The 25,413-nt window shown below is 50.4% G+C and overlaps 1 protein-coding gene across 1 annotated transcript in view; it reads right to left on the reverse strand.

The window, feature by feature from the left end:
- Positions 1-746: 746 nt before the first annotated feature.
- The window catches only part of SKAP1 (src kinase associated phosphoprotein 1), a 232,582-nt gene continuing 207,915 nt past the window's right edge, over positions 747-25,413 (reverse strand). The window contains exons 11-13 of the mRNA XM_032791434.2: positions 19,883-19,995; positions 1,987-2,096; positions 747-1,124 (exon numbers count right to left, since the gene is read on the reverse strand). Of these exons, the coding sequence (XP_032647325.1) occupies positions 1,995-2,096; positions 19,883-19,995 (215 nt within the window). The 3' untranslated portion in view covers positions 747-1,124; positions 1,987-1,994. The remainder of the gene's footprint in view (positions 1,125-1,986; positions 2,097-19,882; positions 19,996-25,413) is intronic.

The following is a 25,413-nucleotide window of genomic DNA, read 5'->3' on the forward strand; positions in this document are numbered from 1 at the left end:
TGGCAAATCCACCGCAGAATCACAGTGTGGCTCCGTCTCTACTTGGCCCCGGTCCTCAAAGGCGTGTAGCCACCTAGCAGAGACTTTCCTGGAGAAACTGAGTCCCTGAATCGGAAAGGCCCTTAAAACACCTGCTTCAGTCCGAACATGCACTTAAGTGGTGGGCTGAATACGGACAACACTGCACTGAAAAGGGTCATGCCCGCCTGCCAGTGAGGGTAGCTGGCTCGGGAGAATCAACACACACGTCTCTTCTTCACACCGGCCATGTGCTATGATGTGGGAGTTAATTTCAGGAAGGCTGATGGCTTTTTTCCCTTTGGCCCGATGCTGCGGCGAACAGTTAGCTACCACCACCTAGTGGCACATGGGGGAGACAGCCTCTCTCTTTCCTCCTCCCCCCCAACCCCATGTTGATGGAAAGGTGCCAACCCAGCCGACTTCTGGGCTGGCCAGTCCTGGAGGCTGAAGTTCTCTGTTGATCCCCAGAGACAGGGGCAGCACAGAGAGCCTGTCCTCCCAGCCCCATAGCGGAGCTGATGGAGCTCCTATCAGAAGAGGCTTGTCACGGGCAGAATTGCTTTATTGCCCGGGAGTCTACCAGGGCCGGAGAGGGAAGGCCAGTTCCAGGGTCGTGTCCTCTCCTGGCACACGCCTGTCTCTCCTCCCTGATCGCTGAATCCAGCCGCAGAGGGAGCCAGGGACTGAGCCTACAGGGAAGCTGAGACACTGCCAGAAACTGTGAGAACGAAAAGAGAATCTCTTTATTCTGGGTCTTCCCCCTCGGCTCACAAAAGAAAACAAAACTGACCCCTACGTTGGCCGATTGCTCAGGCGTCTCGTCAGCTGGTAAGAGTCATGTACAAAGCCACGTGTTGTTCCGAATCAAGTGGGGAATGAGGCCGGTAATAAGGAATCTGGAAGGCGGGGTGTGCGTTAGCTTCGTAACGGGCTCGGGGGCGAACGGGATGCTCTGTGAGACAGCAGAGACATGGGTGTTGGGATGTGAGTCTCTTCATGTGGAGGTGGAGAAGGTTTCCACAGGTACCTGAGGGGCAGCAGGGGAGAGGACCCTGAGGTGGGGGTGGCTGTCCAGTATGTTGGAGAAAGAGGCACCAGGGAGTCTAGGAGGAAAGAGATACAGGAGTGAATACTGGCGAGGAGAGAAAAAGGATGTGACCAGAGCACAAGTAACCTGTATGGTGCACACCCAGCGACTCACAGCATGGGAAGAGGTGACTCCAGCTGATGCAGCAAGAAGCTGTGTGGGTCACTGGTTAGTGCAGGTGATTGGGAGTCAGGACTCCTGGGTTCTATTCCCAGCTCTGGAGCTGACTCGGCATGTGATCTGCCAGCTCTGTGCCTCAGGTTCCCCACCTCTCTACAGGGCTTTGGGATCTTTGTGTGAAAAAGTGACTGATATCCAATGCCCTGCTGAGTATTATTATGACCACCACCAAGAGACAAAGTTTTCTGGAAACAAAGTCTTCTGGGTTGCTCTTGACTCCATCTGACCCAAAGGTAAACAACCCTTTTCTGCACTTCACATGAGGATCTCCAAGTCAGGGACATTTCCATTGCAAAGCCCCTGGCTCATGGTCACAGCTGGACTCACTTCAGACGCCTGCCCAGGGTCACAGAAAAGCTGAGAGTGGAATGCAGAACCCTTCATTCCCCCATCTTGGGCTCTAACCGGCCGCCCTCACTCCTTGAACGTCAATGGCTAATTCCTCCCACCCCACTCTACCAGGTCCAGTGTAAGGTGAAGACCAGAAGATGGAGCAAAAGGCAAAACCCTCCCAGGTTTCTCCATGTCGATCTTCACAAAAGATTAAAAACATATCCCGGGACTGTCCCAGCCCCAGCCGAGACATCTCAGACCTCCTGGCAAGACAGATTTGTTATCAGCGATGAGGGTGTGTGTGCGCGCGCAATCACTGAAGAAGTGTGAAGAGTTAATCACAAAGCAGCGGCTGTGCCTCTTACCCATTGGATCATCTTTCCTCCAGTTCGTAGGCGGCCGTGAGGTATTCCTTTGGGACAATCCCCACCTCGCTGTTCAGTTCGCCGATCCACCAGCCATACATGTTATACTCCTGAGAAAACAAAGCAAGAAAGGGCCCAACCTTGGATATCCTGGCCTAGATAACTTAGTCCTGCCTTGAGTATAGCAGACTGGACCAGAAGACGTCTCGAGGTCCCTTCCAGTCCTATGATTCTAGGATCTTAGATAGAGAGGATGGAGGTTACCGTTAAATCATTAGACGAGCCGCCTGGGTTCCATTCCTGACTGCCACAGATTCCTTGGACAAATCACTTACAGCCAAATTTACACAGGTATCACCAACTAAGGCCAGTAGCCAGAATCAGACCAAAGTATTGCAAGTCCTCAGAAGCCTAAATTCTCACATGCCACAGGCAGAGAACAGGAGAGACTGAGGGGCCATCAGTGCTCGAGGCCCCTGTGCTGGTAGGGCACCGATTAGTGAGCCATGTCCAGATAATCCTGGCAAGTGACCCATACGCTGCAGAGGAAGGCAATTCCCTCTCTTCCCACAAGATCCCTACCAATCTGACCTGGGGAGAAATTTCTTCCCAGCCCCATGTATGGTGATCAGTTAGACCCTGAGCATGCAAGCAAGACCCACCAGCCAAGCACCTGAGAGGGGGAACGCCAACCCAGAGCCCCAGCCCACCCCTCCAATGTCCAACCTCCAGCTATGGGCAATCTGTGATGCTTCAGAGAAGGAGACAGAACCACACCCCCAAAAGTAGTTGGGGAAGGAGGCAATCCTTCCTGACCCCAACAGGGGAGCGGCTGGAGCCCTGAAGCATGAAATAAATCTAGACGAAACTAATAATGCCGTATAGTGAGGTAGGGCTCTCCAGGCAAGCAGCTCCCAGCACTTTGCAGACAAGAGGGTGACGCTCATAGCTGTGGATTCTGTGGGTGCCCTAAAAAATAGTGGGTGCACAGCACACACCGGCGGGCCCCTCTGGTCAGCTGCTCCCCCTTCCCCTAGCACTTCCTGCCTCCTGAGGATCATCTGTTCAGTGTCATGTTGGAGGTGCTGGGGGAGAGGGGGCGGAGCAAGGGCAGGGTGCGCTCAGGGAGGGGGCAGAAATAGGTGGGGTGGGGCCTTGGGGTGGAGCAGGGGTCGAGCTCCCCCCGCGCCCCGCCTCCCCCCAGCAAATCAGAAAGTCAGCGCCTCTGAGCACAAGGTCTAGGAAACCCCTGCATTCCACGCAGGCCCTATTTTCAGGGCATAGGCAGGATATAAACAGCGCATAGATGCAGAGGAACTGCCCGCGCCCATGGCCCAGCTCGGCTGGTGTGCTTTCCCCGACAGCCACCAGCCCCAGCTGTTTCAGAAAAAGGTGCAGCCGTGGGTTGTTTCCCTGTGGGATAAATTTTCACATGGAACATTTCCTCCTAAACCCTTTGGCTAGAGGTTGGCTGGAGGGCTGGTGCACTGAGGCTTAGCGCCCTAGTGCTGATCCTCTGCACAGCATGAATTATGTCTCTATTTTACAGATGGGGAAACCGAGGCACAGAAGCACCACCATTGGGGGTAGGGCACACGATGAGTGCTAGAACCCAGCCCTCCCAATTCCCAGCCCGCCTATAGGAGGACTGCAGGATGATGCTCTCAGTGGAGCCAGAGTCCGGCCTCCCCAACCCCAGGCTAACCCACAGACCACGCTGCTGACCCAGGAGCAAACACCTGTCGGAGTGGCTGACTTCAGCAAGCGATGCGCTCACCAGGGTGCCGTGCGGTGGCAGATGCTGCAGAAACTTTCAGCCACGCAGACCTGCCAGGCTGCCGGGTCCCAGAGTGATGAAAGACCCACCTCTCTGCCCCCCGGCCACATTGTAACCCTTTCAAAAACAGGAAGGAAAATCCCGCGGTGAAAGAGGAGCAAAGAAAGCTTTGGATGAGCAGCTGCCTTAGTGCGGAAATGAACGGGATCTGCGCTCGCAGCAGGAGGAAACGAACCCACCCAGGAGACCTTCAGGTGGAAGGGCTGGGCGGTGGGTCAGAGAGCCGTCCAAAGCATGAATGGAGCAATCCAACCCTCCCCTCTCCATCCCTCCTCTGCCCACCGCAGCCCGAACACCACGAGGTCTTTTAAAATAATTTCTGCTTTGATGAATTGCTGGGGAGCTTGCAATTGCTCATAATCAAAGGGAGGAAAATGCAAATGAGAGCCAGTCGAGAAGTATCGGCACCAACCGTTTATTCCACTGCACCGTGCCAAGAAGAATTAAAACAACATTAAACTCCCAGCCATAATGTTTAAGTCCTCGTTTCCAAGTGCCAAATTGCACCACTCTGGATCATACAGATGTTTGTTAATTATGCTAATTTTTATTAAACTATTAAAACGAGGAGTGCACGGCACAGCAAGTCAAAGCCCAGCACCGAGTGAACCCTGCTCTCGTCTGGAGGTGCTAATTTGCTAAGATGCTGACGCCTGGGTTTAGGGGGTGCTGAGTAGCTGGGTTTTTCTGGGGCAAGGGAGGAGAGCAATGGAGGACTGTTTCCCTGGAATCTACCTCATCAGCTTCCAGCAGGGCCTGCTTGCTCTGTGCTTGCAAAGATTGGGACAGGGGGTGGGTGGGTAGAAAGAACTTAGCTGAGACAATCATCTGGACTTTTGTTGCTTTGAGAAGGCGGTGGACAGGCATCTGGACCTGCTGAGATGGGGTCTGACACACACACTCCCTGCAGGGCGATACACACCTGCGGCTCAACACCACCGTGCATGTGGCCAGAGGATCTCCAAGCCTTTTGCATAGCCTCATGTATCCCCATTGTACAGATGCGGCAACTGAGGCAACAGAGGAGGAAGTGACCTGGCCACGGTCAGCGACTGAGTCCAGGTTGCTTTACAACCCAGGGAGTCAACATCCTCCCCCTCCCCAGCCGCTTCTTACTTGCACCAGTTTAATCCCGTTGATTTACACGTCACTTCTGATTTATCCCAGTAACAGGTAACAAAAACCACCCTCTCGGCACGCCAGGAGGCCCCAGTTCCGCTCTTAGCCCTGAGACCTCCTCCCTCAAACTCAGAGATCCACTCGCTGCAGGACAGCTCACTCCGCTGGCCCCAGCACTCTCTGCATTTCCTCCTGGCGGCGACGAGTGCACCCGAAACAGACGCTCGTTCCAATAAGCGGCAGCCAGTGGGTTTGTGCACGGGGCCGTAAAAGGATTTATGCTGCTAATCTCCAGCAGCAAGGGGAGAACAAACACACACACACGCACACCCCGCTGTAAAAGGAACAGCCAGTTCTATAACCGAAAACGCACCACGGCCACGAGCACAGGGAATATTTCACAGCTTGAATCAGCCTCCAGTGGTTTCCCTGTTGCCATTTATGGCTGCGCGAACATCACAGCCCTCCTTAGCGATCCGCCTGTCACAGGGCCTTGAATCCCTCCATGGGGCTGCAAATGCCCTGCCAGTAGGTGTCGGGGGAGGGAAGCAGCAGGCTGCTCCTCATAAGCCTGGAAAAAAGAAGATTGGAGCCCCTCTGCTACATGATTGCTGCATTTTAATTTCCAGCCGCTCCCGCTGCTTCCTATTTGTGTGATCTCTTCCAAGGCAGCTCAGCAGCCTGGAATGACCATCCTGTCCTGAACGACGAGATGGCCGGGAGATTCTCGGGCTGTAATCAGTGTACTTGTTACTTCAATGGGGCTCGCGACGAGCGCAGCTGAGGAGCGGTTCTGCCTTTTGAAGGTTCAGGCAAGACTGTTGGTGTTTTCGCCTCCATGTTATTTAATCCAGGTCTTCTTAATGGTGCCCACGATCCCACTCTACAGGGCCCGAACAGAGGCAAGAGGAAAATGACGCCCCCGTTCACTGAGGACCATAAGAACGGGCCACCATGGGTCACGATCAACGGCATCCAGCCAGTATCTGTCTCCGCCTATGGCCAAATGCCAGGTGCACAGAAGGGAGTGAACCTAAGTAATGATCAAGTAGATCTCTTCTGCCGATCATCTCACCCTTGACAAAAGAGGCTAGAGACACCATTCCTACCAGCTGGTAATGGGCTTCCACCACACTCTGGTCCACACTGCAGGGTCTTCTTCTGTCCTGGTGGAAGAGCAGTTATTTGTAGTGGCGAGAGGGACGGTCTGTTGGGTGCATGGATACGGAGCAAGAAACAGTTGCTGGAGAACGGCAGAGCTGTTATCCCTCCTTGACAGGCGGGGAATGGTACTGTCATCTCCTGTCTCTCAGGCTGGTGCTTTTAACCACAAGCCTATCCGCTTGGACCCTGAAACTGGGGCTGCATCCCCTCCTAGTCCGCAAGGTCATCAGGGGAACACTAGCGTGATATTAACATTGCTGCAAAGGCAGCAACTGCTCCTCCAGAGTGAGCATTCCCCCCCATCGCCAAAATACACACAGTTCCTTTCCTTCTACCAAAAGCAGAGCCGACAATATTTACTCCTCCCCCCCCGGCTTCTGGCTCTGGCCGACATCCGCGCGCTTTCTGCCCGTCCTCGTAAACAACCCGTGCCTCCTTCAGGAACACAATCCATCAGCCCCCCTTCGCGCAGAAGATCAATGATGCTTTGATGGATGCCCAAGGAAAAGCCAATCAATCAGGGACTTATCGGTTTATGATTGCTTGGCCCCATTATCAGCACGTGTGTGTCATACATTATTGTTAGTCAAATGGAGGCTCCTAATTCATAGGTGCGGCATGCCTTGTGCTGTTAGAGGGTCAGCTGACACGGGGAGTTTTATACCAGGTTAGCTATATATCTGTTTATCTAGAAAACTGGCTCTAAACTGAAGCTAGCTCTGAAATTTAAAATTTACCCCCCCCCCTCAGGGAATTCAAAACTTAAAGCCAGTGGAAGACACACAGTCACTGCTCAGAGACCCTGTTTATTTAGGCAGCACTCACCTATGTTCTTCCAGCATGGGGGATTTTTATCGGGTGTCAGAGGAAGAGGGGACCGTGAATCAAAGGGTCAGCTGTGTGCTAAACTGGGAGGCGGCTTCCCCGATACTTTAGCTCCCAGCAAACCATCCTGTTCTCCTCCGCCCCTTCCTCGTTTATTATTCAACCTCTCTCCAGATAAATCACAATAAAAATGAATGATTAAATTTGCCCCCAACGATTATTTATTTCCTCTTGCCAGGAACTTGTTAAATGGATTCCTGCAAGCCGGGAGGTGGACAGGCCTAAGAACACAAGCAGATGGGAAAAGCTAAGGGATGGCCTGTTTGAGTGTAGGAAATCCGGGAAGTAGCACTGAATGAAACGCCGCCATCCCCACTTGGGCAAAGCCGCCACCGGGGGAGAATGGGTTTAGCCCAGTTCATGCTGGACAGCACCAGCAGAACTTAGAAAGGAACTGGCCACTGTCCAGGTCCGTGCTGTGTGTGCAATAACATGCTTAATCCCAATGACACCCCCCACCCCCCGGAAGCTTTGCCTGCAGGAGGAGGTCAGGATTTTGCAGGTAACTTAAAGGAAAATCATCTGCATGACGCCATCCATTTCGATGGCCTGCCACAATAAGCTCGGTTCATCCCTGGCACGGGCCCCGGACTTGCACCACAGATGAATTTGGCCCAGGGACAGAGGTGGGTGCACAAGGCCCAAAGACATTGCCTGACTGGGAATCAGATGAGCTTGTAGTCTCTGTGCGTATGCAAGCTGCAGGGGCAGGGTGTTGTCTGCCAGGTTAAAATTCTGCTCCCCGTAACTGTGGTGTCAATCCAGAGCGAGTCCGGGGAAGGCAAAGGAGCGACTCTGCATTTACACAGGTGCAGGCGCAATCCGGATCAGCAAGCGAGCGCTATCTGAGGAGGCCCGTGGAGAGCACGACACAGGGCACTGTGTAGGACCCCCACTAGCTCAGACAGACAGACAGATGCAGGAAAGACTTGCAAAGCAGCTCTGTAATTGAGGCAGGGGGCGCACGCTGAAGAAGAGGGGGGAGAGGTACATTCATTTGCAAGATGAAAAAGGAAGGGGGCGGGGGGGGAGTGCAGAATTTGGAGACCACCGTGGCTGCCCCATTTCCAAGCTGATGGGATTGTGAGATCATGTGAAACTGCAGTATTAATATTTATTCCATAAAGCACGCGGCTCACAGCTTTGCACCATTCTGCCGCACTCTGACCGCAGCACCAACCCTCAGGCACAGCAACACAATTTGGAAACAATGTGACGGAAATGTTTAATCTGCTCAGCCCATCTGTGCTGCGTATTTCTCCAGCGCTCCCTGAGAGAGCCGCCTTCGAATCTCCACATCGCCTTTAATATTCTCCTAAATCACCTCCCCACTGCACTTCAAGGGCCATTGCTACAATATCACAGGTTCATCTAAAGTGCACCGGGCTGGGGGGGCCCCCGAAGAACAGGGGTATGGGGGGGGGAAGAGACAGGGTGTTGCTTGGGTTATTTTTTATTTCAAAATAATTTCCAGGGACAGTCTTTCCATGCCCCTTGGGAAAAAAAAAAAAGTTATTGTGCTTTTGCTGGAAGCTGATTAGTGAGACTCTTTAGAACCAAACAGGCTGGGATGGAGGAAAATCATTTCCGAAGAATTGTTTTTATTAATCTCCTGCCTGGTCGCTCACGTTCAGGCGTGGCTTTTGTTCGGCTGGCCTTAGGGTCCAATCCTGCTCGCAGGACTGACCCCTTGGGCAGAGAACACCCTCCTAGAGTGGTGAAAAGCACCGGGGACTGGGAATCAGGGCTCTTGGGTACCGTCCCAGGTGCCGGAAGGACACAGAGTCTGGTGGTTACAGCTGAGAGTCAGGACAGCTGGGTTCCACTCTTGGCTATGGCACAGATTTATGTGCCTCAGTTTCCCGTTTTGTAAAATTTGAATGAACCCAACCCTCCCCATACCTGGAGGGAGCTGAGGTTTATTTACATAATGCATGCACAGTGCACAGCAGAAGAAAGACGAAATATGGGACAATCGACTTTTTTTTTTTTTAAACACATCCATCACTTCCATATCAGGTGGGGGGCAGCTGATTGCAGGGGCTCGCTCGGGGCCTGATCCTGAGAGGTGCCTAGCTCCTTTGACTTCCCACCAAAGCCGAGAGGCAGCTCAGTGCCCTGCAGGCTTACGGCCCCTCACCTGTGCTCATGGGGAGGGGGAAACTGAGGGTGCTCAACATCTGCCAGAAGTGCTTGGTGCCCCTGGCTCGTGGAGCTTGGACTGTGCGTGTGCAACGGAGTCCCATTCTGCGCTAGGCCCCCACCCCCGAAACCTGCCTCCGGCTGGGGAAAAAAAAATCGAGATCCCTTTGAGCTACTCTGCACATTAAAAGAACGGAATAATGGTCACACTCAGCACCGTTGGCTGGCAAAGGAGGGGAGCGGGGTGGACAAGGCGTCCCAATTGTGGAGCCTCCAGCCTGCCGTGTGTTACATCATCTGCACACATAGGTGTTGCCATGGCAGCTGCTTATAGCTTCATTTCCTGGATCCCCCGAGGGGGGTGTCACAGCCGGATCCACCTGCTCTTTACCCTACCCTCGGTGGGGTCATAGTGAGGTCGCCAGAATAAATGAACGCGGGTACTAATGATCTGTTTGCTGGCTGTTTATGCTCCGTGTGTCAGGGGCACTCACATTTAGAGAGCTCATTATGGCTGCAATTAGACAGCACCATTGCTAGATATTTAACTCCTTTTTCTTTTAAATTAGCATTTTAATAACATGCTTTGAGCAGGGGAAACAAAATGACCATTTTTCATGGCCAAACTTCTTAGCTGTAGGTGTAGCTTTAATGGTAAAGTTGCGTGGGAAGCGAGGCAGGAGCGGTTGGTTCCCCTTCCAACTTTCCCCCCACTTCCAGTCTCCCCTCCCCATGAGGGAAAAAAAATAATAAAGGGAGAGATTTTTATTTGCTTTAGTGCACACTTGATTTCCTCAATGTGTTCTGCCACCAATTAGATTCAGCTTGAAAGGCCCAAACACTGAGGCCTGATGAAAATTAGCAGTCACCGGAGTTAAACTTTGTGCGTGACCTGTGAAGAAAGCTTGAAGAGAGAGAGAGAGAGAGAGAGAGAGAGAGAGAGTGTGTGTGTGTGTGTGTGTGTGTGTGTGTGTGTGTGTGTGTGTGTGAAAGGATCCATTTATTTCAGATTCCCCCAGCTGAAAAAAGGAAAAGAGAGGGTGGGGGAAACAGAAGAGAGCACCCATTAGAAGATCAGTGCTATCAAAATATCTTTATACAGTAACCCCCAGGGCCACTTCCTTTCAAAAGGTCACTGCAATTATTTCTGTTTCGTTCATAACTCTTCGGATCGTCTTATAAAACTGAGTGGAAAAAAAAAAAAGAGGAGATAAGATACTACCTGTAATTACTGATCCTAGAAGGGAGAGGGATGGCAAATTTATAAAGGAAGCTGGGGGCTGGGAAATGGAATGAAATAGAAGTGATGCTACAGTGGGAATTGAGTCTAGAAGTTTAGCTTTCAGGAACTTGAAAAGGCCCCTGTTTTAGTCACATGTGGTTTGAGCAACTGAAAAGTACAAAGACCAGTAACAAATGGGAACATTTCCCTCAGTTCCCAGGGTCATTTTATGATGGCTGTTTATTTCCTTTTAATTTGGGACCTTAAACTAAACATCATTTTGCAGACAAGGAAGTGAATGGGACTCCAGATAATGTGTTGGTGTGGCAAAGAGGTTTGTCAAGTGTGTATGTGCACACACGTACAGTTAGAGAGCAGTGCGCAGGGGATACTGTTCGCAGTTAGGATTGGAAGGATGAAATTATTAGTGGTAAATGTTGGTAAATGTAAATTTCACCATAGTCACACAATCCGATGGGAAAAAAACAGCTCCAATGAAATATACAAAAAGGGCAGAATGAGAACATATTACAGTTTGATTCAAGGCTATTTACTTTGTCTATTTGGACGTCTGATGTCGACAATTGGTGTGTTAATGTTTGTAAAGCTTCCACTTTTTTAATCTCAACATCTGCGGTCATTAAATAACCGTCGGACTTTCCCTAGAATTTCCTGTAACTGGGAAAAAACCCGACCAAAACTGAAAACAGTGCTTAAAAAGAAACATCGCTATTATCTGTCAAAATAATTGAAGACGACAAAGGAAAACTTGAATTCTGCCAAGTCTGTGCACTTTATGCGTCTGTAGGAGATATGAGAAAAGCATGCACGCGAAAGTGGCTTTAGAACACTTCTTTCTTTCCTACCCTCTTGGAATCCCACATCCAAGTTCCGCCTGAGATTTTCTATTCGGACACCGGGGTTCACAATTCTTTCCATGACAACAGACGGGAGGGGATTTAAGAGTGACAGGAGTTTGGAGGTCAATAGTTGAAGACCAGGAGTTAGGGATCAAAAACACTGGGAAGACACCCCCCCCCCATACACACAGTTGAAATAAAGATGATCTTGGTGAACTAGTGAGGAATCAAAAAAGGGGAAAAGTGCAAGTGGGAACTAAGGCAAGAAAAAAGCAGCTTTTGTGAGAACAATGGTGTAAATGTTTACTCTTCTGTATCAGCTCAGGTGCACCTTCGAAGAGGCTGTTTCATAAATACAATACGGACGGCAGAGGCTATAATTTGGTGATAGCTACCCCAGGACATATCTAGATACACTTCTGTTATTTTAATTAAATACTGCATTATGGTTTGTGACAACTTCATCGCTATAGCGTAAATGAATTTGGAATTAAAGTCTTATTTAGGCATCCAGCGTATCCCCCACCCCTCCATTTCTCAGTTTTACAAAGCAAAGGGCTATAAAATCAAGATGTTTGTTCATTTACAGATGGAGCAGTGTGGAAAAAAAAAATCGGGGGGGAACACACTATAGAAGCTGACTCTGAAATACTCAAGGCTTACGAGCATTCTCAGACAGGGGAGAGAATTCTTTTGATCATAAGTGGGCTATACTGAGTATTAATTGTGTGTGTTTATTCTTATCTTTCAACCCGGGCTCGTCTGAACAATTATACTGATGGCCAGGGGATTTTTTTGCCTCTTTTGTTTAGTAGTTAATAGCCAGCTTTTAATTTTTAAACTGCTGATTTGTTACTGGCTCCAAACAGTAGAAGTTTTTGTAAATTTCATTGGTGATCAAGGGAAGCGGAGGGGATTGCGGTTTTTGGGCCATGGCTGGAGAGGCGTTACGGCAAAGGCAAACTTATTTTATTCCCAGGAATGGGGGTTTCAACGCCATCAATCTATTAACTTCCCTCTAATGAAACTAGACCATACGTGACATTTTGCAATATAACTGCTTTAAATGTTACCACATCAATTGGCTTAAATGTTACCCGCGCCTCATGAACCGGGATATGGTTTTATAATTCTCTCTCTCTCTCTCTCTAACAAACAGATTTCCACTGATATTTTACACGATCAGAGGAAACAACAATGAAGCTTTAAATATAGGTGCTCAACAGGCAACAATTAAGAAAAGAAATTTACAAATAAGTTTTGGGACACTGCAAAAGGAGGTTTCCTTCCCTTGCCCATTTGACAAATCAATGTAAGTTTTAAAGTGTTCATGATTATTTTTTGTGCATGTAATTTGGATTTCACACTAAATATTTCCATTGTCCAACTTACTGTTAAATAACCGACAAAACAGCAAACAAACCAAGCCTCGCAGGAGGGGAAATAACTGACATCCGAGTCATGTGAAAGTTATTGTCAAAGAAAGATGGGTCTGAAAATGACACCCTGCTTGAATATTTTTCTGTTTTGGCAACCCCCAGATAAAATGTCCCCCTCCTTTTAAAAAATAAAACCGGGCACTCTGTAGACATTTGTTACATTAGAAACAAAACCTTTTTCACCACACATTTTAAACAGGGCATCTTAATGAAATGTCACCCCCACCTTCTTTGGCAGATTAGCAAAAGGTTTATTATTAAATCTCTGTCAAATAAAGGCAGAGTTGACTCGGGAGAAGCTGCTGGTTATGATGCTGGCTTCAGAAAATGGAAGGATTGTCACACTTAAAGACACAAATTTCCTCTGTAATATATTCGAATGGAAACCTCTGAATCCAATACTACACGAGCATATCTAATAAATTCACAATATTTCAGCCTCAACAGCCTACAACAGTTAGTTTTAAAGATTTATGTGGTAAAAAATTACTCAGTGATGAATATAGTTTATTCTGTGCAGTATTGGAGGGTATACGGAATTAAGCTACTGTCTTTAAACAGTGAATTTATTATTATCTCTGTCAAAGATGAAGCCTTTAACAGCATTTGTTATAAAATTCAGCACAAAATAAATGGTCTGAATATTAAAAGGAGGGGAAAAATGCTGGAGTTTGCAAATGCACTGGTGGATCTGAAGATGAACCCAAGAGCGCTGCTAAAGTTTGCACAGTTCTGGGTAAATTCTTTGGTATGCTCCTGGGAAATGGTCATGTTCAGATTTAAAGAGAGGCTGGTGTGTGTAAGATTTGGATCTCACTTGCAGCAGCGTAAATGCATAGCAAAGAACACACTCCGATCTCGCTTATATCAGGGGAACCCCAAGATTGAGGATGAATTTCTCCTCCCAGAAACACAGGCGAACCTCCACGGAAAGGAGGAAAATTTTGCTCCTGGGGGCAGCAGGGTGAACTCTCCGCAAATAACATACTCTGATCTAATCTACACCAATGCACTCCAGAGTAAAGGCGAGATCCTGCTGTCTGCTCTACATGGACGCTGGTGTAAATCCGGAGCAACTGCACTGCAATTGAGAGCAGACTCTAACCCTATTTCAATACCTGCTCTGGGTAGGGTGATGGGGGAAATAATCAGGACGGGAAGGTAATATTGCCTATCTAAGACAAAGCCAGACTATCGGGACCCTAGCTTAGGATCCAGGATAGGTGGGCAGGTGGGGGGTTGATGGAGGACAAATGCAGCAGGGTTTGGATGGAGTGTCCCGAGTGGAAATGTCAGGGGTTTTTCTTTCGTTCTTTCTGGGTTTATAATAAATGGCCGCTGGGCAGCGGGGGCATCATAGATGTGCCATTGTGCTGGCTGCTCGCAGGTCGAGCCAGCCTTTTGTCCTCTTCTGGAATGGGTGTCCCCTCATTTATAAACATTACCTGGGAGGAATGAGGCTGCCAGGGGTTTGTTCTGGACGATTGGTTCCTGTCTGGGGCGGGCGGGGGGGAAGGAATAGCCCTTGCCTGAATTTGACCGGTGTATGACCGTTGCCTTCCAGCTGACCCCAAATCCCGTCCCCATCCCTCCTCACTCGATAGCCTCCCATCGGGGTTATTAATGGGCGCGAAACCCCATCATCACCATCACAGTCCTCCGTCATCACAGCACGGCGCACGGCGGCTTGTTAACAAGGACTGGGGGCGGTTTTCCGCTTCCCCCTCCCAGCCCACAATAAATATGTGGTGGGGGGGAGAGATTTGCAGATACCATTCCCCTCCGGTTAGGTCAGAGGTGGATAATAGTTATTTGACAAGCAGCAATCAGGTTCATTGTGCCATTCAGAACCCCCCTTCTCCCCCCACGCCCCCACTCCCACAAAGTACAATTGCTGGAGAGTGACAAAAAGGGCCACTAGATGTCACTAAACTCCTCCTTTCGCTCCAAGGAATAAAAACATCTCTCCCCCCTGCCCCCGCCCCAGTACACTTTCATTTCAAGCAATTGAGAGAATTAACTTCTCTGGTTTTATGGGCTGCGTGTCACATCCAACTAAGTCCACTTAAAATAGGAAGTCTCACAGCGCTCAAATAATTATCAGAACGTACAAATCACCCGGCCCAGGGGAAAGAGGTCCGGCGTCCTTTAGCTGCCGGGAAAAGGGCAGGGAAGTGGAACCGCACTTTGCTGGCCTGTCACGCGGCCCAGATGTACCGCACCACGATGGCCCAGGGCCCAAGTGACGCTGGAGGTTTGGTACCAGCCCAGAGAGGTTCCAAGTGGGAACGGGTCCAGCCCTGGTAATATTCAAGGCATCGGGAGTCCGGTGAAGGCCCCCGCGACACTCCTGGTGCCAGATGTGCAACAACAAATCTCTGGCCTGCGGTCCCAATAAGACAACCAGCTTTAGTACCAGGACAGGCAGCGAAAAGGCCCGGTGCTTGCCGAGCCATGCCGGTGCCATCCTGTTGCAGATCAGGCAATGCAAGCTGAACACCTGCAGGCTATGCCCATCCTGGGGATTAGCGGGCACCAGCGCATTGCCGCTGGACTCCTTCCACTTCCAAGGGGCAGGCGGGGACTGTGGCACTCATGCCAAGCACAATGAGACGACAATAGCTGGAGCTCGGCAGAACCCGGAGCTGCAGAGAGAAGACCGAGCTTCCCTGCCCCATGCCACAGGCCTCTGGCAGGGCCGCTGCACATTTCCTTTCTAAGAGGTGCGCATGCTTCTGTGGGATTCAGAGGGAAGGGACCTGACACACCGATCTGTTTTGCTGCTTCAGGTTACTTACGGCCACGACAGACTGTACAGATAATTAGACATGTGGTCGGAAGCAGAGAAAACACAATAATAGCAATGCCCCTCACCCGCTTTAATGCCTTCCAACAAAGGATCTCAAAGCACCATGCACATGTTAATGAATCAAGCCTCACCACCCCTGCTGGATGGTGAGTAGGTAGCAACAGCCCCAGTTTGCAGATCCAGAAACGAAGGCCCAGAAAGGCAAAGTGACTTGCTCGGGACACCCAGTGAGTCACTTGCCAGAGCAGGGAATATAATCCCAATTCCCTGATTCACAGTCTCTTGCCCTAACCCCCAGACTATGCTACCCCTCTGCGTGTGTGCTCAGTGGGGACTCAGTTTCTACACCCCCTTCTGGAAACTCGATCAGAGTCTTCCTGCCCCGGTGCCCTGCGCTCCAGAGCTAAGGTTGAGCGTGTTGGGCTGCTGAATCCTAGTCAGCTATTGATGTCCGCTAACCCCCAAATCACTTTCCCCCCACTGTCGATGCTCGAAATGTCAGACAGGATCCAAGCAGCAGCCAGTATGAGTTTCAAACACACCAGATGGATTTTTATATTAGCTACTATTTCATGTTCAGACAGAGCGACCGCACCACTAAAACCGAGTTTGCTTCGATGAGATTAATTCTGGGGAATTAATTGGGACAAGATTGAAAAGGAAATTAAAATGCAGCTGAATGAACAGGCTTCTCAAACACCTTTATCCTCCCCGCCTCCCCCACTCTCGCCCTGCTTAATTCCGACTCAGATTCTGCTGTGGTCCCGAGCATCCATCGAGTGAAGTAATTTACGAGAGAGAGGCTCTCAGGACCAATCAGTTACGTGTGAGGAAGTCAGCGGAAGAGTCACAATCTGGAGCCACTGAAGAGAGTTAAAACCCCGTCGTGGTTCCAAGCTGCATTCCCTACGCTGGGGGGCGGGGGAGACAGAGGCTGATCCCCAAACAGAGTCCATAGAAGAGAGGCCGGGGTGGGGGGCAGAGCACCAGGCCAAGAGTCAAAACCCTGATTCTCTCAGGAGGGTTTTACACAGCTGTAACTCCACGGATTTCAGTGGAGTCGCTCCCCATGAACCCGAGGTCTAGGTGAGGTCAAAACTCCGGCCGTCTGGCTTGTGTGCCCAGCACGACCGTGGCTGCGTCTCCGCTTGCTTGTCGGCAAAACGGTGGGGACCGGAGGTGAGTGAACCTTTTCCGGAAAGTGCTTTGAAAGCCCCGGATGGAAAGGGCCAAGAATTGCTGCCAGAAGGAAACAACAGACCCAGCACAGAGCAGCCCACTGTGGAATTAAAGCCTTCAGCTAATCCTGTTAAAACCGAGGTCTCCTAGAAGCAGAAGGCCAAAATGGGGTTCTCAAAAAGGGGGGCAGAGCTAAGAAGGGAACTCCATAGGTTCCTATAGGATCTCGGTGTTCCACTGGGTCCTCATGCTCATCAGGGTGAGACCCTGGGCGAATTCCTTTGGCTCAGAGCAGGGCCGGCTCCAGACCCCAGCGCACCAAACGTGTGCTTGGGGTGGCATGCCGCGGGGGGTGCTCTGCCGGTTGCCGGTTGCTGGGAGGGCGGCAGGCAGCTCCGGTGGACCTCCCGCAGGCATCCCTGCGGAGGGTCTGCTGGTCCTGTGGCTCCGGTGGAGCATTCGCAGGCTCGCCTGCGGGAGGTCCACCGGAGCCACGGGACCAGCGAGCGGCAGAGCGCTCCCCGTGGCGTGCCGCCATGCTTGGGGCGGCAAAATGGCTAGAGCTGGCCCTGGCTCAGAGTCAGGGCTCCACATGAGCTGCTGAATCAGCTCCATATCAGCCTGGACAAGGTTATGCACAGCCAGTTCCTGTGGCGACGAGTGGGAGAAACAAGTGCCCAGCAACTCTCGCACGGAGCTGCCCTCATGTACTCTGCTGCGTTCTATTCTGCGTCTTAGACTGTGCCCATCTCCAGGATATCAGATCACTCGCATTTCCACCATCGGAAATATCCAGTTGTTAAGACCGGGGCAATCCAGATCCTTTGCTTGGATAACCATCCTGGACTGAGCGATGCTCATCCCCTTCAGAGAACTTTACACATAGTGATCAGTCCACCCCACCTCACAGCTGCCCGGCAATTGGCAAGGGTCATCTCATTGTACAGATGGGGAGAGTGAGACAGAGAGCAGGATGGCTTGGCCCAAGGCCTGCAGAGGGAATCAGTGGCAGACGGGAAATGGAAACAGGAGATCCTGTGCTCAGACTGCACCTCCCTATAGAAACCACACAGCCGCCAGGGCCCTGCTCTAATCCAGACCGGCAGCCTGGGAGAATCTTTCAAGAAAGCAAGCTTGGGGGCGGGGATGGGGGAGCGTCCTCTTCCTGAAGTGAGACAGAATTTGATCCATGGGACTATGCTCCCAAAGGGCCCACGTACCACAATGTGCTGAGTACCCTCAACTCCCAGTGGGAGCTGGCAGGCTCCTTCCAGGATCAGGCCCCTTTGGTCCAGTAGCATGACACAAGTTCAGGATTCCCATTGGAAGAGGGGGTTTTCCCCAGTCATGCAACCACAGCCCTGGAGCTGTGCCTCCCTTTCGGACCTAGCTTGGCCCATTGAACAGCACCAAGGGAACCAGAGCAAAGCCTGGCACATCTGGGTTTTGCCCCATTAGTCATAGAGGGCCTGATTTGCAGATTTCACCGGTGGAGTGCGGGGGCTCGGTTCAGCAGAACCTCCCGGGATAGACTCACGTGCTGGGCAAGTGGACCAAAAAACACCTGCTGACTCATCCAGGCCCAATGGGGAAGGCCCCCTGGGCCAGTACAGCAACCTGTTGGCAGAGCCAAAAGAGGATGTCCTCATCCCTGGCCAGGGCTGGCTCTAGCTATTTCGCTGCCCCAAGCACGGTGGCATGCCGTGGGGGGCGCTCTGCCGCTTGCCGGTCCCGTGGCTCCAGTCCGCTGGTCCCACGGCTCCGGTGGAGCATCCGCAGGCACGCCTGCGGAAGGTCTACTGGAGCCTCCTGCCACCCTCTTGGCAACCGGCAGAGCGCCACCCACGGCATGCCGCCCCAAGCACGCGCTTGGCCTGGAGCCGGCCCTGTCCCTGGCCGAGGGAGCCTTTCGGAAGCGACAAACTTAACACTGCCTGAAACTGCTGCTTGAGTGATGCGAGATCCAAGGAAGGGCCTGGGAGCACCCTGCCCGAGTCATGAGCGACCCCCCTGGGGCCAAATCACAGACCAGCCCCCACTGTGCTACGTGCTGTACATACAAAATGCCCCTTAAGCTGTTCATCAGAGGGTGACAGAGCCATGCTCTTGGCACGCTCCATTGTCACTGCGAACCGGACCAGGCCTACCACCGCAGCTGGTGCCCACCCCGCAGCCACTTCTGGGCCTCTTCTGAACAGGAAGAACCAGAGAGGTCGCTTACAACCCTGCTCCCCGCCTTAGCCAGGAGCCTGGCTGAGGATCCTGACTCTGTTCCCTTTCCCCCACGGGCCCGTTCAGCACAGTGCACACAGTTAATTTATTTACCTGCATGCGCCTGACAAAGAAAGGCCTGGTCACACCTGGCTGAGCAACTCAATTACCCCTGCAATTCTAGAGCGCTACCACACACAGACTCCATTATGGAAAAACATCTTGCCTGGGGGCATTTTAAATACCAGGCACTTATGCCTGGGACAGGGGAGGAAGCATTACAGAACAGTAGGAGCCAAACAGGGGAGAGGCGGGGAGTCGAAACTGGGCTCTCCTCCCAGCCATGGGAGGGAAAGTTGTCCTGTGATTAGCGCACGGGACTCTGAGCCAGGACTCCTGGGTTCCCTTCCCCTGATGTGCTACTGACTGTCGAGGAAACGGACATGCTCCATGCCTCAGTTTCCCCACCTGTGAAATGGGGATGATGATACTGACCTACTTCAGAGGCAGACTGTGAAGTTTAATTCACTCATGTCTGCAATGTGCAGACAGGAGACACTACAGAAGGGCAAAAGATTATTACTATGCATGCCTACCCTCCTGCTCTCTCAGAGTATTGCAGAACACTGTTGGCCAGGAAGCACCATCCAGGTCTGAATCTATCCTGGATTCAGTCCCAAAAGCTCTTAGCAAGTCACAGCGCCCCGAGCCAGTAGAGAAAACTGGACACATCAATCTCTCTTTGTGCTACCAGCCAGCAAGAACCTGGGCTCCCTTCCAGGTGTCAGACCAAGTCCTTCCATGACTCATTCTCCAGGCTGCAAGGCACAGGAGAAAGCTGGGCTGCAATCATTTCACATCGCTGCTCATGCTGTCTTCCTGCTGCTGCTGCTGACGGGAATTCAGACATTGCAGTGTTGAGAAAGGGGCATGTAAACACCTAGACACCGATGTGATTTCCACACCTGGCCCATTAAACTCAGAGGCCGTGAATCCTCCTAGCTTTGGAGTGGTATAACGGTCCCCTACCTTGCTCAGGATGTAGATGATATCCCCACGCTGGAAAGACAGCTCATCTGGCTGATTGCTGCTGCAGTCCCACATGCCTTGGTAGTAGTTTCCATAATCTCTTGTGCGAAGGCCTAGAGAGAGCGGTATGAACAGTGGACAATTACTAGAGGGTTCCCCCATTTCCCAGGGGGATTGGTTTCTAGTGGCCACTAGGAACACATTTAGCAGTGAGCCCCAATGAGAATAGATGGAACAGTTCCAGTATTTCTTGCAGGAAATTTTGAAAATTTTGTTTATTAAAAAAAGGTGAAATCTTCCAGTTTCACTAAAAATGGAAAGGAAAAAAAGAGTGGGTTCAAAAACATTTTTAAACCAAAAAGGTTTTTGAAAAGACAAGCCCAAAAATAACGAGGAGTCCAGTGGCACCTTAAAGACTAACCGATTTATTAGGGCATAAGCTTTCGTGGGTAAAAAACCCACTTCTCATGTGGCATCTGAAGAAGTGGGTGTTTTTACCCACGAAAGCTTATGTCCAAACAAATCGGTTAGTCTTTAAGGTGCCACCAGACTCCTCATTGTTTTTGTGGATTCAGACTAACATGGCTACCCCTCGATACTTAAGCCCAAAAATATTTACTAAAAACTGAACTGATAACTCAAATGGTTTCCCCCAATGTTTCCTTTTTAATCAAAACCTAAGATTTTATTACCGGTGAAAAACCAGAAAGTTTCTACCCCTCGGAACGTTTTCCAGGTAAGTTTTCATTCTGCTCAAAAAAGCCATTTGCCCTCAAAAATCTGTCTCAGTAAAAAGGCAATGCCGATCCCCCGTCTAGCCCAGAATCCCAAGCATGGAAGCTGCGGCTGGTTCAAGCCCAGGACTGTGGAAGGAAAGTATCATGAAGTGATGCCAGATATCTACACAGCACTGTTGGGAGGAGGCTGCGGTGGAAGGGGACAAACGGCTTGATTTGAGAAACCAAGCTGGAGGTTTCACTTCATTGTTCAGGGAACCCCTTTTAGAGTGGCCAACCCTCCAGGATTGTCCTGGAAGTCTCCAGAAATTAAAGATTACCATGTGATGAAACCTCCAGGAATAAGTCCAACCAAAATCGGCAACCCTACCACCTTCTAATCAACCAACACTGACACCTCTCTCCTAGTTGGTGTTGGTCTTGCTTTGAGCAGGGGGTTGGACTAGATGACCTCCTGAGGTCCCTTCCAACCCTAATATTCTATGGAGAGCTGCCCCTGCGGCCACCTCCACAGCCAGTGAATACGGAAGAGCAGAGCAAGCTCCTACCATTTGAGCTAAAGGACTTTCTTTCTCTGCTGTGGGCTCTTATTCTTGCTGGACTAAGCAGCTGAGGGAGACGATCACACTCTTAGAGTGTATCTCCACTTCCAGCTGGGAGCGTTGTTCAAACAGAGTAGCAGCAGTGGGAGGGAATCGCAGCCTGGGTACGTGCCTAGCGTCTTGGACAGGCACACAGTCGGCGTGGCTCGCCCTTCCTGCTGCCATGGCTACACTATTTTTTGGCCTCACACCCCCCAGAGTGAAGGGTAGACTTAACATGCAGTCTTCGAGTCTGCCTACCCTGCAGCGGGAGTGCAGGGTGTGTAGAACACAAGTTGGCAGACTCTGGGTTTGTTAGGCTAGGGCTTGAGTGTCTACACACATTTGTAACCCCAGGTTAGGAATTGCTGAATCCCAACCTAGGGCTCCTGCGTCTACACTGCATTATGCAGGCCCACATCAGACCTCCCATACCTAGACCTCCTAGTGTCCTCCCACTGTGTGGCCGCTCTAGCCCTTTGTTTGTGGGGCAGTGTGGCAAAACTTGACTGTCCAGAGGACACAAAAAGTCAGCCTGGGGGACTGTGGGATACTTCTGGAGGACTCCCAGAGCACAAGTCTACAGGGGCTGTCTACAACGCAAAGCAATAGGGCTTGAGCCCTTGGTGCCGGCCTGGTTCAGGAATCCATCCCCATGTGGTGCTGGGACCCTGATTAACATGATGTGTGTGTAGCCTGATTGGGCAGGGAGGTTTGAGCCTGAGTTCAAACCCCAGGCTTACCCTGCAGTGTAGACAAACCCTCAAAGGCCTGGGATGCCTTAAAACTTAAGCCTCAAACTGTGGTCTGCAGAAAAACAGAGAGAACTCTCATGCCCAAAAAGAGGCGATAATATGTAGCTACTGTCATCTGAAGTGGTATCGTTACGCCCACTTTACAACCAGGGAAGCTGAGGCAGTGAGAAGGGGAGGAAGTGACCCACCCACGGTCATTCAGCAAATCAGTAGCAGAGACAAAAGAACTGAGCAGCTTCTCTTCCCAAACCCCCCTATTAGCCCTACTCCCTGATGGAGGGTGAGGCAGGAGGGCGTTCTAAAGGGGTAGATCAAGATGTTGGGATACTGAGAGCTCCCAAGCTCTGTGGCCCAATAAATAAAAAAAAAAAAACTTCAATAAAACAAAGTGCTAAGGGGTCTCATTCGACCACCAAAAGGAAATCACCGGTGTGACAGGGCGGGGAATCAGGCCTGTGAGGCGTAAATAGAAAATACTGAGCACATGTTGCAGGAAATGTTTCTAATATGATCTAAGGGATTGAATGGTAAGGGCACATCTGGAGAGCTGTGCCCAGATTTGATCACTTAAATATGAGAAAGGACATTACAGAGATGGGTAATGATGCAGCAGGGAACAAACAGAATGACTCAGGGACTTGGGGAACTTAAGTAGAAAGGCTGGAAGAAAGTAGGTCTGCATCCTTTGGAAAAATATTAAAGGGGGAACCTAGTGGCAGGGCAAAGATTGTGAAGGGAATAGAAAGAGTGGGAGCTGGTGGGTTATTTAAGCTTGCATAAAACACAGGACCCAGCGGTTAGGAACTGAAGCAGAGGAAGTATCAGCAGGCAGAATCTCATCACAAGGTGAATAGTGGATGGCAGATGGCAGGGGGCAGCAAAAAATGGAATGAGTGCAAACATATTTTTAAAGGGAACTAAAAGGCAGCAAATACTGTGATGCACAGAGTAACTCAGTACCAGCGGAAGGGACCCACCCCAGCCCTGCTGGCTCTCTCTCGTGGAGCACGACGCCACTCAGTTTTGCAGAAACAGGAGACACAAAATGTATTCCAGGAGGACGGAACTTCTTGGGGGGTGGAAATTGCTCAGGTTATTAACTAAAATATTAGGAATCCTACGGATCATAAGTAAATCACTGACAAATAGGTTTAAACACAGCGATGGCCACATTCAATGTGCTTCCCTCTTCGGACAATAACACGTTTATTATTTCCCCAATATGTCGTGGGGCGTGGGAAGGAGATTTAGGACTGAAATATACAATGTTTCACACTGTAAGAAGTCTGAGGGTCTGTATTTGTGATTGCAGCACATGTAGGCGTACCGGCCACGCTCTGATCACGTTAGCTTGTTAAAAATAGCAGCGTAACCTTGGTGGCATGGGTGGAGCCAGTATGGGCCAGCTGCTTGAACACAGTCCTGCCTGGGACAGTGGCCACATACCTGGGCAGCTAGTCCGGGGCCACCACGGCTACTCTGCGCATATTAGTGAGCTAACTCGATCAAAGCGAGCTCAGACACACCTACACCCACTGCAAATTTCACCTTCTGATTGCAGTGCAGACTCCTCGGAGAAACTGGGGCCACAGACCATTTCCTCCTGGGGAGCTCTACTACCGAAAGAACCAGTGCGGCTGCTGGATATCAGTGGTTAATGAGAGCAATTAAAGAAGATAAGGACATTGCTGAGACGCTCAATGTTTTATTTGCATCAGTTTTCGCTACTCTGTCGAGGCAGCTTTGGAGATCCCTACCCCGGATTTGCTCTTCCCTGGTAATAAAAAATGAGATAATTTTGGAAGTCGAGTGGCAGAAGAGGAAGCAAATCGATCATTTAAAAAGCAGTAAGTCATTAGGCCCGTAGGGGAGATCTAAAGAAACTGAAGCACGACGTGGCTAAGCTGTTCTGTGCAATGACCCTGCTTGCTCAGGCTGCAGAGGGCTCCCTATGTTGTTACAGGAGCCAATCAGCAGCAGGGTGGTCACCCTGGAGGTGGGAGTTTCTGCTCTATTATCTGAATCTCTGCATTATCTGAATCCTTTCCTGCTCCCCCAGCATGGGGCACAAGAAAGGGGTTCGGATGACAGGGCTTTGGAAAAAAACACAACTTTACTGTCTTTATTAATGATCTGGAAAGGGGGGTAAGCAGCGAGGCAGCCACGTTTGCAGATGGTGAAATGTTATTTAGGTTAATCAGGACCAGAGAGGGCTGCGAGGAACTTCAGAAAGCCCTAACCAAACGAGGGTAACGGGCAACAGGATGGCAACTGCAGTGCAGTGTCAGTAAGCGCCAAATAATGTTCCATGGAACTACTGTGACACCTTAGAGGAATCTAAATTAACTGACTCCACTCTGGAAAGGGACCTGGGCATCATTATAAACAGCTCAATGGAGACCTCCGTGCAATGCACAGCTGTGGTTTAAAAAACAACATCAAAAGCTCAGATGTTAGGTTGCATAAGGAATAGAAGCAGGGAGGGTTCTGTGATGCCTTTACATAAAGTAGGTAGAAGAGACTGTAATGGCTTTATATAAAGTAGGTGAATGAGGGAATCTCTGTCATTGGACAAACTTCTACTGGCGGAAGTGACAAGCTTGCAAGCTTCCCAGAGATCTTCTTCAGGTCTGAGTCCTGACCTGAGGAAAAGCTCCGAAAAGCTCAAAAGTTTTGTACCTTCCACCAACAAAACAGACATGACCTCACCTGCCTTGTCTCTCTCATCTACCGGGACTAACAGGGCTACCACACCACGGCCAAAAACGCAACATAAAAGTAGTGGTGCAGCCTCACCCAGATACTGTGGCTATTGCTGTCCTACAGAGGGTTTAGAAACAGGAAATAATTACGATCAAGGGCCCGGAAAAAACTCTCATCCCAAGAGAGAGGCAAAAGATTGGGATTGTTTACTTAGAGTGGATCCGAATGAGAGGGGACGTAATATAATGAACAGTCTAGAGCCGGTAATCATCATCCCCAGCTCCTATGTAGTACTGTTCATTCACAGATCACAAAGCGCGTCCTCCTCCTCCTCATTTTACAGCTGCGGAATCAGGCACAGAGATTAAATGACTTGACCAAGGCTACCCAGCAGGCCAGTGGCAGAGACTGGAGTAGAAGCCAATTCTCTTGAGTCCCAAGTCCAGTGCTTTACCCACTAGGCAACATTGCCTAGATTGGGAACATCTGTTCTCCTTTTCTCATAACACGAGAAAAGGAGGCGGCACTGGATGAAATTAAAAGGTTGGAGAATTTAAACCTCATAAGAGCAAATACTTTTTCCACACAACATCTGATTAAACTGCAGAACTCGTTGCTCTTTGTTGAGGCCAGGAACTTAGAACATAAGAACAGCCACACTGGCTCAGACCAATGGTCCATCCAGCCCAGTATCCTGTCTTCCAGCTGTGGCCAATAACAGGTGCTTCAGGGGGGATAAACAGAACAGGGAATCA

This window comes from Chelonoidis abingdonii, chromosome 21 (assembly GCF_003597395.2).
Source record: "Chelonoidis abingdonii isolate Lonesome George chromosome 21, CheloAbing_2.0, whole genome shotgun sequence".
Taxonomy (NCBI): domain Eukaryota; kingdom Metazoa; phylum Chordata; order Testudines; family Testudinidae; genus Chelonoidis; species Chelonoidis abingdonii.